Here is an 11,110-nt window from a genome sequence, read left to right on the forward strand (position 1 = left end):
AGGTTGTTGTGTTACAAGGCAGCCCAGAGAAAAGGACTCTGACCACAGACTCTGACTCCTGGGCTGACCGCCTGGGTCAGTCTTGGAGAGCCGCTGGTGAAGACAGGATTGTCTGGCAGGACATGCCTGGCGCAGACAGATGTCCATTTGTGGAAAGTGATGTGCCTTGACCGCTACTCGAGCAACAAGCCGTCAACACTTGGTCTTTACCAAGCCCATGCTGGTCACTGTGTAAACGAATATGAAGAAATCTTGGGTTTATGGGTTCACAGATGCACAGGCAGATGGATGGACATGGGATTAATTAATCTGCAGTTCAGTGGATCAATAAATTGATTAATGAAGGGATGGATGGGTGGAAGAGTGAATGAATGAGACCAAGAAATGGAAGGATAGGTGTAGAAACGACAGCAAGCAAGAGGAGGCAGGTGGTAGCCCATGGCTGAGAGTCCCAAGTGGATGTGAAGGGACAGCAGATGGTGCCAGGTGAGGTCGCACTGGGAGCACCTCCCTGATGTGCCTTTGACTTCCTGCGGTTTCAGGGGGACTTCAGGACATCTCTCCTTTCCACAGTTTTTCATCTACAAAGAGGGAAAACTGGGTCTGATGACTCTGAAGCCGCATCCAAGGCCACTCCCCTCATCTCTCTTGATGTCCCACAACCACATATGTCAGGGAGATGTGCACTGGAGGAACCTTGCCAGGGTCCCACGTAGGTACCAAGGACAAACCCAGAAGGTCCAGCTGACAGCGTTGCAGCAGGTCCGTGCACCCAGGTAGCCAGTCAGACTTCAAAGTTCAGTTCTGCCTAATCTCACATTTGAGCATCCTCATCCTGTCCACTAAGGGTACTCAGGTGTTGAAATAACACAATTTTAAACTTCCCAATCTTTGTGCAAAATGTGGTGTAGGTTAGTCTCCAAAAGAAAAGGACACAGCAACAAATGTGGCTTACACTTCCTCAGATCTTGAGCACGTGGGTTCCAAAAGGCATTCTTAATAAGACAGAGTAAGCTCTTTTTCGTGGCGCCTTGTGGGAGATCAGCTGCTCCAAAATGAAGCTGAATATCTCCTTCCCAGCCACTGGCTGCCAGAAACTCATTGAAGTGGACGATGAACACAAACTTCGTACTTTTTATGAGAAGCGTATGGCCACAGAAGTTGCTGCTGACGCTCTGGGTGAAGAATGAAAGGGTTATGTGGTCCGAATCAGTGGCAGGAACGACAAACAAGGCTTCCCCATGAAGCAGGGTGTCTTGACCCATGGTCGTGTTCGTCTGCTACTGAGTAAGGGGCACTAGCAGACCAAGGCGAACTGGAGAGAGAAAGCACAAATCTGTTCGAGGTTGCATTGTGGATGCCAATCTGAGCGTTCTTAACTTGGTTATTGTAAAAAAAGGAGAGAAGGATATTCCTGGACTTATGGATACTACGGTACCTCGTAGACTGGGGCCCAAAAGAGCTAGTAGAATCCGCAAACTTTTCAATCTATCCAAGGAAGATGATGTCCGCCAATATGTTGTCAGAAAACCCTTAAACAAGGAAGGTAAAAAACCTAGGACCAAAGCACCGAAGATTCAGCGTCTTGTTACTCCACGTGTCCTGCAACACAAACGCCAGCGTGTTGCTCTGAAGAAACAGCGTACTAAGAAAAATAAGGAAGAGGCTGCAGAATATGCCAAACTTTTGGCTAAGAGAATGAAAGAAGCCAAAGAAAAACGCCAGGAACAGATTGCCAAGAGACGCAGGCTGTCCTCTCTGAGAGCTTCTACTTCTAAGTCTGAGTCCAGTCAAAAATAAGAATTTTTAAGAGTAACCAATAAATAAGATCTGGCCTTCAAAAAAAAAAAAAGAGTAAGTCAGTGTGTGTCTGCACAGACGCAAGCGTTGCTTCATGAACATTAGTACACGTGTGTGTGTGTGTGTGTCCGCAGTCACATGCAAATTTTGCTTCTTATCCTGCCTAGAAAAGGGAGCATAGGAGAAGTTGAAGCTGCTGGCCAAAGGTTGGAAGCACGTGTCATCCGGTTTAACTCTGGGGTTGACCTGGCAGGTATGTTCAGTCTCCCCTTCACAGAGGAAAAATCAGGTTTGATAAGCTGCACAAGAGGACAGCTGGAAGAGCTGGGGCTGTCCAAAAGCTGGAAGTCACAGTATTTTCCATGAAATGGGAAGAGGAATAGGAAGCTGGAAAACGTAATGAAAATAGAATCTGTGCTCCACCGCAGAAGTCGAGATAGGAATGCACGGACACTGAGCGGTGGCAACTGCTTGGCGACGGAATTCATGTTCCTGGAGATGAGAACGCATCAACATGGCCAGATAAAGATAGAAGTCAAGTGAATAAATTCAGACAAACTGCAAGTCACCAGGCTTTGAGGGGTGGGGGAGAAAACAAGGACAGCGAACAGGCTGTGAGAAGAACGGTTTGTGTTTGTTTTTTAAACCACCACCGTGAGTGTCAGCCAAGGGTACAGTGGGAAGTGGACAAACGGAGTAGAGATTAGCGGCCAGTCAAAGCTCTACTGCGCAGGTGCCACCCCCACCCCCCCACACACACACACACCCCGTCTGGCAATGGTTCCCACTTTGGGATAATGATGAGTCAAGGAAAACCTCCCACTGCAAAATGAAGCTGTAACTGTTGCAGAAGCTCTGCTTGGTCTCCTCTTGAGTTACTTTTAGTGGTAGGTCTGAAGAGTCTGGAAGGGATTTGCTTGGCGATCAAGGATGCCAGAAGAGGCAGATGAAGAGTTGCTTAAAAAGTGAGATGGAGCATGCACGAAGGAAAACGGCAAGAACTTCAGAGTTCAAACTGCAAGCCTGGTAGAAATCACTGGGGTAGGGTAGCTAATATTTATTGAGCATATACTACAGGCCAGCCAGTTTTTAAACACTTTCACGGGGAGGGGGTGAATTATTCACTTAATCTGATGACAATCCTTTGGTGTGGTATTATCAACGTGCCCATTTTACAATAAAAGAAGCCAAAGCTTGGAGCAGGTGACTTTTCTGAAAGTCCTAGTCAGTGAGGGCTGCACTACGATTGGAACCCAAGACTTTTGGCTGGAAACAATCACTGAGCAACTTCCACTCAACTAGGAGGTCTTGGAGAAGACCCAGAAGGAAGCCACGGTGCAGGACACATTAGTGAAGGAGAGCTAAGCCAGGCTGAGCCTGGAGGGCTGGGGGGCTCCAGGAGGGGCTGACGGACCCCAGGGATCCCAGCGTCTCCACCCCTCTGCAGGAAGTCTTCTCACATCACAGTGTCAGCACCCAGTTCCCCTAGGGCAGGACTCCATCAAGGGTACTCTCCTGCTGCGGCAGTCCAAGGCCACCAGGACACCCAGGGACAGGAGGACCAAGCCCGCCAGCCCCAGGCGGATGAGGTTCCCCTGGGTGTAGTCCAAGGAGCTGGAGTCTGCAGGCCAAGGAGAGGGAGAGAGGTTGACAGATCCCGGACCCCCAAATCTGCACTTTTGGGTCTAACTCCTGGGGTGGAGTTGGGGACCCAAGTCTCAAAGCGGAGCAGGACAAATGGGAGAACAGGGCCTCAGATTCCTGGATCTGAGGGAGAAGGACTGGGCCTGGGCCCCTGGATCTGAGGGAGGGCTGGGGTCTGGACCCCTGTGGAGGAGCCTGGGGTCTATCTCCTGGGTCCTGGGGAGGAGCGCTGGGGGTCAATTCCTTAGGTCCTGGGCGAAGACCCCCGTCCTGGGGAGAAGGGCTGAAGCCAGTTCCCAGGTTCTGGAGGAGAGCTGGAGTGGGTCCCGGGGTCCCAAGGAGGAGGGCTGGGGTCGGTACCCTGGGTCAGGGGAAGGACGGCGGGGCGGGTCCCTGAGGCCCGAGCGAGGAGGGCGCCTCACCGTCGGAGCTGACGACCAGCGACTCGCTGCGCGGCGACAGCACGTAGGGGGCGGAGGGCGTGTGGTAGTAGCAGCTGTAGGTGCCGGGCGCGCGGGCGCCGGGCAGCGGGAAGTCGGCCCAGCGCTGCGCGGAGTGGCGGAACTGCAGCGGCAGGGTCACGCCCACGCGGTACAGCGCGAAGCTCATGCCGGGCAGGCGGCCGGTGCAGCGCAGGCTCACGTTGGCGCCAGGCGCCACCACCGGCCCGGGCAGCGCCACCAGCGATGGCCGCGGCAGCAGATCTGCGGGAGCGATGGGGGCGGAGCGCTGCGCGACCTCTCTCCTCCCCTGTGTCCCCTTCTCCGTTTCTCCCTGCGCGTGTGCTCCTCCAGCGACCCCCCATCCCGGTTCGTCCTTCCGCGTCCCCTGTCCCTCCTCTCCCCTCCCTTTCCCCGCCCCTGCGCCCGTCGCCTCCCTGCCCAGGACCTCACCTGTCACCAGCAGCTCCAGGACATCGCTGGGCTGGGACCAGACGCCCGGTCCCCAGTCTAGCCTGCGGTAGCAGCAGCGGTAACTGCCCCCCTGGGCGGGAGTCGCCTCCTCCAGGAAGAACTCGGCCAGCTCGGTGGACACGTCGCGGAGGAGCAGCGGGGCGGCCTCTCCCGCCCTGAAGAGAGCAAACCTCCAGGCGGGCTGGGGCGCGCGGCACCGCAAGGTCACGTTGACCCCAGGGGCCACGACTGCAGCCGGCTGGGCCTCCAGCCACGGCTTGGGGTAGGAGTCTGGGGAGATTTCATAAAGGAGGCTGTGTGAGTCCTCCGGGCCTCCCAGGAACCGCGGGAGATACAAGGGAGGTTGGGGAAGGAAGGAAGCCACCAGGACCAGTCGCCTCAGCTCTCTACAAAGTAAAGGAGGACCTGGGCCACACTCTAGGCTTGTCAAAGAAAGCTGCATGCCGGGCGTGGTGGCGCACGCACGACTGCGACCCCGGAGGCTCAGGAGGCTGAGGCCGGAGAGGCGCAAGTTCAAAGCTCAAAGCCAGCCTCAGCATCTTAGCGATACCGGGTCTCAAACACACACAAACTTCCACAGTTTTGTTTGTTCGTTGGTACCGGAATTAAATCCAGGGGTGCTTTAGGACTGAGCCACACCCTCAGCCCTATTTATTTATTTAATTCTGAGACACGGTCTTATCTAAAGTTGCCCAGGCTGGTTGGTCTTGAACTTAGAATCCTGCCTCAGCCTTCCAAGTGATGGGATTATAGGCATTTGCCAATGCCACTGCACTGAGTTACAGCTTTTAAACGGTTTCAGAGGGTCATGTCCCAGAAATCAGCATTTTTAGTTTTCAGAATGTTTGTAACAGATGTCAGTCAATGCTGCTCTGGTTTGAATTTGTCCCACGAGTTCATGTGTTGGAAACCTAATACCTAACACAACGGCGCTGAGAGGTAGGACCTTAAGGTTGGATCAGTGCCATTATTGCCAGAGTGGGTGTTTGATGTGAGGATAAGTTAGACACACTGACACACACCCCTCTTGTCTAGGTGATGCTCTTGGTCACACATGATGCAGACAGAAGGTCCTCATCAGGCCCTCTGATGTTGGACTTTGCAGCTGGATTGAAAACTAAATAAACTTCGGTTCTGTATAAATTCCCCACTCTGTGGCATTCAGTTATGGCAACACAGAACAGACTCCGAACAGTTGCCAAAACTTGCTATTTGGAAAAAAGTAACATTGGATCCCTACCTCACACTATTCCCCCAAACAAATTCCAGCTTTTAATTAAAAACCTACATGTGTTTCTTAAAATGTATTCTTAGAAAATATAGAAAAACACAAATATCTTGAAGTAGGAAAGGCTTCTTAAGCTGTATAATGAAATATTCGTGAGACAAAAATAGATTTGATCCCTTCAAAACTTTGGGGTTTTATTTGCCAAAAGATGAACAAATGAAGCTAGAAGGCATGTGACAGTATTGGCAGGAATCGCTTATTCATAAAATCACATAGATTGAGAATACAGAAAGAAATCCTAGAACCAATTCAAATAAAATCTCTACAAGACACAAATAGGCAATGTACAAAGGAGGAAGTCAATTGACTAAAACACAACTAAAGGACAAATGTCACCTAACCCTCCTCGTAATTATTTTAAAAATAAAATAACACTAAGATTATTTTGCCAATCAGATTATCAAAAATTAAAACTGTGGTTAACATTGAGTTTGGGTGAATATTTTGAAACAGGTCCTTGCCACTTGAATGCCCCTTCTCTGAAGGAAATGCCAGTTTCTATGAAGACACAGGGGATGAGCCCAATAATTCCACTGCTTCTCCTGGCACAAAGGAACTCATGCAGGCATGCTTGTTGCAGCACTGATCATAAGGATGAAAAACTGGATATACCTATATGTATATCAAAAGGGAATGACCCCTCGCCCCACAGTCCAGTCATTGTGCAACAGCAAATGCTGGTCAACACTTAGAACAATGATGAAGAGTGGAGATGGTGGCATGGAGATAGCTCCAAGACAGACTGTAAAGTAAAAAGTATGAGATGCAGAATAGGGTGAGTCATGAATTATCAATTTTTCTTTGGCAAAAAAAAAAATCTATAAATACATACATGTGTGTGAATACATGGAAAATTTGGTACGGACTCAGATCATTTAAGGAAGATGGAGAAGGAAAAAGGAGGGTGTTCTATGTTTTTTTTGCTAATGATTGAACTTTTATAACCACGAATAGATATTATTAGCTTTATTATTTAAAAAAAAACTAATTTGAGATGAGTGTGGTGGTGCACACTAGAAATCCTAGCAACTAGAGAGGCTGAGGCAGAGGATCAAGTTCAAGGCCAGCATCTGCAACTTAGTGAGACCCTGCCTCAAAATAAAAAATAAAAGGGCTGGAAATATAGCTCAGTGGTAGAGCACCTCTGGATTCCACCCCCACTGCAAAAAAAGAAAAACCCAACCCAATTTGAAAGAAGCCAACATCTATGATTTCTCAGATGGTTCTTGTTTGAAGTTGGAGTATAGAGGGAGAAAGTTGGAGAGAAAGGAGAGGTCTCACGCCTCACAAAACAGGAAGAACCCCATCTCAGAATGGGAGACCCTCCTTTAGTGGAGAAGTTGAAGGAATAATCCGTACTGCAGGAGATCTGACTTCCCGAGCCCCAGATAGATGCCAAACTCCAAACCAAGGGATTTACCTATGTGGCTGGACTAAAACAACAGCCCATTTTACAAAGAAGGAAATGTCCTCAAAGCCCTGGTTTGTTCAAGGTCATGTAGTAACAGATGGTGAAGCTGGAGTTCTAGGGTATGTCTCACTAGCAACAAAGTTCCAGGTCTTCACTATCCCTGTATAATGGCCACTAAAAGGAGGAAGGAAGGAAGGAAGGAAGGAAGGAAGGAAGGAAGGAAGGGAGGGAGGGAGGGAGGGAGGGAGGGAGGCAGGGAGGGAGGAAGGAAGGAAGGAAGGAAGGAAGGAAGGAAGGAAGGAAGGAGAGAGAAAAGGAACAGGAGAGGGGGAGGGAGGAGGAAATCTGGGGTGAGCTTGGGCACCAAGCTAAAAATCTGAGAAGTTAGAAATGAGATGTCAGCAACAAGAGGAGATGAAAGGGTGTGTTACTCACCAGGCAGAATGAGGTCTGCGTGACCCAGAGGCCCTGAAGAGGGTTGAAGAGGAATTCTTTGTAAAGCCCTTTGTGGGTGCCAGTCCCACCTCACCGGGAGCCCAGAAATGGGATTCCTCGACCCCTCTTTTTTCTGGAGAACAGGAACTCTTCCCTACTTACTCCTCTCTAAGCTGTCAGAAATTCAGGCTTCATTCCACACCTGCTTATGAAGCCAGACAACTGCTCCCAACCCCCTCCTTCCTCCATCCGGAGTCCTTCCTCCACCCCTTCTTTCCCAGGGGTTCAGAGGTCCTGGCTTCCACCTGCTCCCACATCAGAACCAGGAGTCCACAGCCAGGTGTGAGTAGCACAAGCCTGTAATCCCAGCCACTCCGGAGGCTGAGGCAGGAGGATCTCAAGTTCAAAGCCAGCCTCAGCAATTTAGCCAGGCCCTGAGCAACTCAGTGAGACCCTTTCTCTAAATAAAATACAAAATAGGGCTGGGGATGTGGCTCAGTGGTTAAGTGCCCCTGAGTTCAATTCCTGGTACCAAAAAAGAAAGAATAAATAAATCAGAACTCCACACTCCCTGGTCAAAAATCCCTCCTGCCTCAAGATTTAGAGAAACCTGTCCCCACCCTCCTGTTCTGGGACTGTCTTTTCTAGTTTAGGGCTCAGCAGTCTTGGCCCCAATCCTGTCCCTTGATTCTGAACTGAAAGTTGAATTCCAAACGCCTAGCTGGTGCTGCCTGGTCACCATGCAGGGTGTCTGGGTCTCCATCCCTTTTCTCTCTCTGCTCCCAGCCCAGCCAAGGACCCAGACAGAGGGGAGAGGGCGGCTCACAGAGGATCAGCAGCTGGAGGGCCAGTGCCAAGGCCATTGTGGGCTCTCGATAAACCGAAGCCAGGAATGGAGTTGTCCTCCTCCCTCCCAGGAAATGAGGCAACGTCAGAAAGCCACACATGAGCCCTGTATAGGGAAGAAGCCGGCGGGTGGGGCTGTGTCACAGCCCCGTGGTCTGTGGAAAAAGTTGGAAGGAGGAATCAGAACCTGTTGTGTTCGTTATATGCGTATCACCTACTAAGCGCCAGATCCTTGCTGCGTGAAGCTGGGAGCACCGAGGGCTCTGACTTCCTTACTGCTCTCAGGCAATTCCCACTTTCGCTGAAAGACAAACCCAGACCATTTCAGATTAAAAAAAAAAAATTATCTAAGCTACACGGCAGTAACAAAGTGAAGTGTGAGAGCGCACAGAGGGTCCCTAAACCACCTGACACGAAAGCTAGAGCTTCCAGCACCAGCTGATGCCCAGCTGCAAATCCGAAGGATAGCGCAGTTGTTCGCCTTCTCCAGACCTCCCTTTCTCCATCTGTAAAATGAGTTTTCAAAAAATTCCGCCCTATGTGAGTTGCTGCAGGAAGACGTCAATTCTCGGGAGCTACCCCTAGACTGAGAAAAGTGAACCCAGAAGGTGTTCAAAGTCAGCCTTGCACTTAAATCTTCCCGCCGTAGCCCGGAACTTCCGTGCGCACGCGCGGACTAAGAGCGCGCAGGGACCACAACTCCCAGGGTGCTGCGCGCCTCCGCTTCCTGCAGGGCACTGCTCCAGGGCGCACGCGCACCCCAGGTTGCGGAGGCTGGCTCAGGGACCACAACTCCCAGGGTGCTGCGCGCCTTCGCCGCCGCCGGGAGCAAGATGGCAGCTAGTAAGTGTGAGCTCCGTGGGTGTGCGGGGTTCGGGTTGTCCTGGTAGGCCGCGGGCGGTCGTAGGGCTGAGGCGCGGCGGAGCACGCGTGGAGGCTGTAGGGTCCGTCCAGGGCGAGGCCCGCAGGCAGGAGGGGGCTCTTCCCGGGCGAGGGGTGGCGCGAGCGGGCTAGAGGTCACTCGTCAGCCCCTGCAGGGTGACTCTCCGCCCGCCCCTCCAGAGCTCGCCGCCTTCCTCAAGAACGCCTGGGCCAAGGAGCCGGTGCTGGTGGTGTCCTTCACTATTGGAAGCCTCGGTGCGTGAGTGCCCCGGGCGCGAACGTGCATCACCCGCCCCGTTCCATCTCGCGCCCCAGAGCGTCCCCTCGCTGCCCAACCCTGACGTCTCAACCCTCCACGCCTCCCGGTACACAGCCACGCAAGAGGTGCAAAGCCTCTCTGCAGCGTTGTCAACCCTGGTTGCTCCTTGGGAGCCCTTCCCCGAATCCGAATTGAGGTGGTTGGGGTGGGAGTGAGCTGGGGAGTCTTATGCAGGTCTGCCTGAGGGAGAAGCTCGCCCCGCACCTGCGCTGCTCACTTCAGGCTGTCCACTGGGGCAGGGTGACGGGTGTCTCGTTAAAGCCATTTCTGATTCCTTAGGTTTGGGGTGAGGCCTGGAATTCCTCATTTCTGACAAGTTCCCAGGTCTTATCAGTACTGCTGGGCTGCAGATCACAGGGGGTGAAATTCTGTAACACCACGGGTCTCCCGGGCTTTCGAGGGGGTCCAGCACTTTGAGATGGTATGAGACACATTGGATTTAAAATCTTAGTATATTCAAAAATATGTACTCTATCAACATTTTTATGTTGATTTTATATGTAGAAGTCATGTTTGGGGTGTACCAGATTAAACGTTATAAATTATAACTTTACTGTTAATGTGAATGTAAAATTGCACATGGCTCTTACCCCTTGGTCAGACAGCACTGGCCTAGTTCCTTTCACACACCCTGCCCTCCCTGCTGGACACCGGGTTTTGCCCCAGAGGGTCTGTAATGGTTTATACAACCTTTTTACCTCTAGGATGCCCCACCATCTTCAGCCCTCCAGGCCTGACTTATCCCTGACTGATGGGCTCCCATTTCTGTTCCACCAACTCCCTCAAAGTATTCTGCCTATAAATGGGGACCCCAGAGTACCAAAGGGCCCACAGAATGAAGTGTCTTCCTGGAGTTTCTAGCCCTTCCTGCCCCCCCTTTGCCAAGGCTGTTTTTGCCCTTTTCCCCCACCTCCCCAGAGAACACATTAAGCCGGGCCTTCCCCTCTCTCCACAGCGGTAATTCTGCCCCCACTCAGCCCCTACACCAAGTATGCCATCATGATCAACAAGGCCACACCCTACAACTACCCAGGTGAGTGGGAGCCTGTGCTGCAGGGAGGGGTGAAGGTGGGCAGTCCTTTCCCGAGGGTCGGAGATACTGCAGTTTGCACTCTCCCTGTCCAAATCCTTTTTAACTGATATAATTTGCATCCCATTGTTTTTGCACTTTGAGTTTCTATTGTCTTTCCAGATTTCTGTTCCTCTTGGGGTTCCTCCATCTCTGGTGATATCTGTCACTCCCTCCATCTCCTGTTTCTCTGCCTCTCTGCATCACTGATTCTCTGATCCTGGCTTTCCTTTCTCTCCCTGGAGTCCTGTTTCCCTCCTTGAATTCCCCCCAACAGCCCGCTCTTCTCTGTAGGGCCTTAGAGATCTACCGATCTCAGTGGCCCACCCTCGTGTCTCACAGTGCCCCTCCGAGATGATGGGAACCTGCCTGACGTGCCCAGCCACCCCCAGGACCCCGAGGGCCCCAGCTTGGAGTGGCTGAAGAAACTGTGAGCACTCCATCGACAGGAAGGAGCACCCTCGCCTAATAAAATGTGAAAACCAACCCACGTGTGATGAGA

At 51.7% G+C, this 11,110-nt stretch overlaps 2 protein-coding genes and 1 pseudogene across 3 annotated transcripts; 2 read left to right on the plus strand and 1 right to left on the minus strand.

Moving 5' to 3' along the window:
* Positions 1 to 1,018: 1,018 nt before the first annotated feature.
* LOC306648274 (small ribosomal subunit protein eS6-like) lies at positions 1,019 to 1,838 on the plus strand (annotated as a pseudogene). The gene has a single exon. The product of its transcript is annotated as a small ribosomal subunit protein eS6-like (transcript).
* A 777-nt stretch (positions 1,839 to 2,615) lies between these two features.
* OSCAR (osteoclast associated Ig-like receptor) lies at positions 2,616 to 8,780 on the minus strand. Its single transcript, XM_079118241.1, has 6 exons — positions 8,746 to 8,780; positions 8,319 to 8,493; positions 7,493 to 7,525; positions 4,338 to 4,628; positions 3,867 to 4,148; positions 2,616 to 3,421 (listed from the first exon to the last, which is right to left on the minus strand). The coding sequence occupies exons 2-6, from the start codon at positions 8,437 to 8,439 to the stop codon at positions 3,270 to 3,272; spliced, it is 879 nt and encodes a 292-aa protein (XP_078974367.1). The 5' UTR covers positions 8,440 to 8,493; positions 8,746 to 8,780; the 3' UTR covers positions 2,616 to 3,269.
* Positions 8,781 to 9,076: 296 nt separating this feature from the next.
* NDUFA3 (NADH:ubiquinone oxidoreductase subunit A3) lies at positions 9,077 to 11,094 on the plus strand. The gene is made up of 4 exons (XM_079118275.1): positions 9,077 to 9,181; positions 9,401 to 9,475; positions 10,495 to 10,572; positions 10,951 to 11,094. Exons 1-4 carry the CDS (start codon positions 9,172 to 9,174, stop codon positions 11,040 to 11,042), a joined length of 255 nt encoding a protein of 84 aa, XP_078974401.1. The 5' UTR covers positions 9,077 to 9,171; the 3' UTR covers positions 11,043 to 11,094.
* Positions 11,095 to 11,110: the final 16 nt, after the last annotated feature.

This window comes from Sciurus vulgaris, assembly GCF_902686455.1.
Source record: "Sciurus vulgaris genome assembly, chromosome: 17".
Taxonomy (NCBI): Eukaryota; Metazoa; Chordata; class Mammalia; order Rodentia; family Sciuridae; genus Sciurus; species Sciurus vulgaris.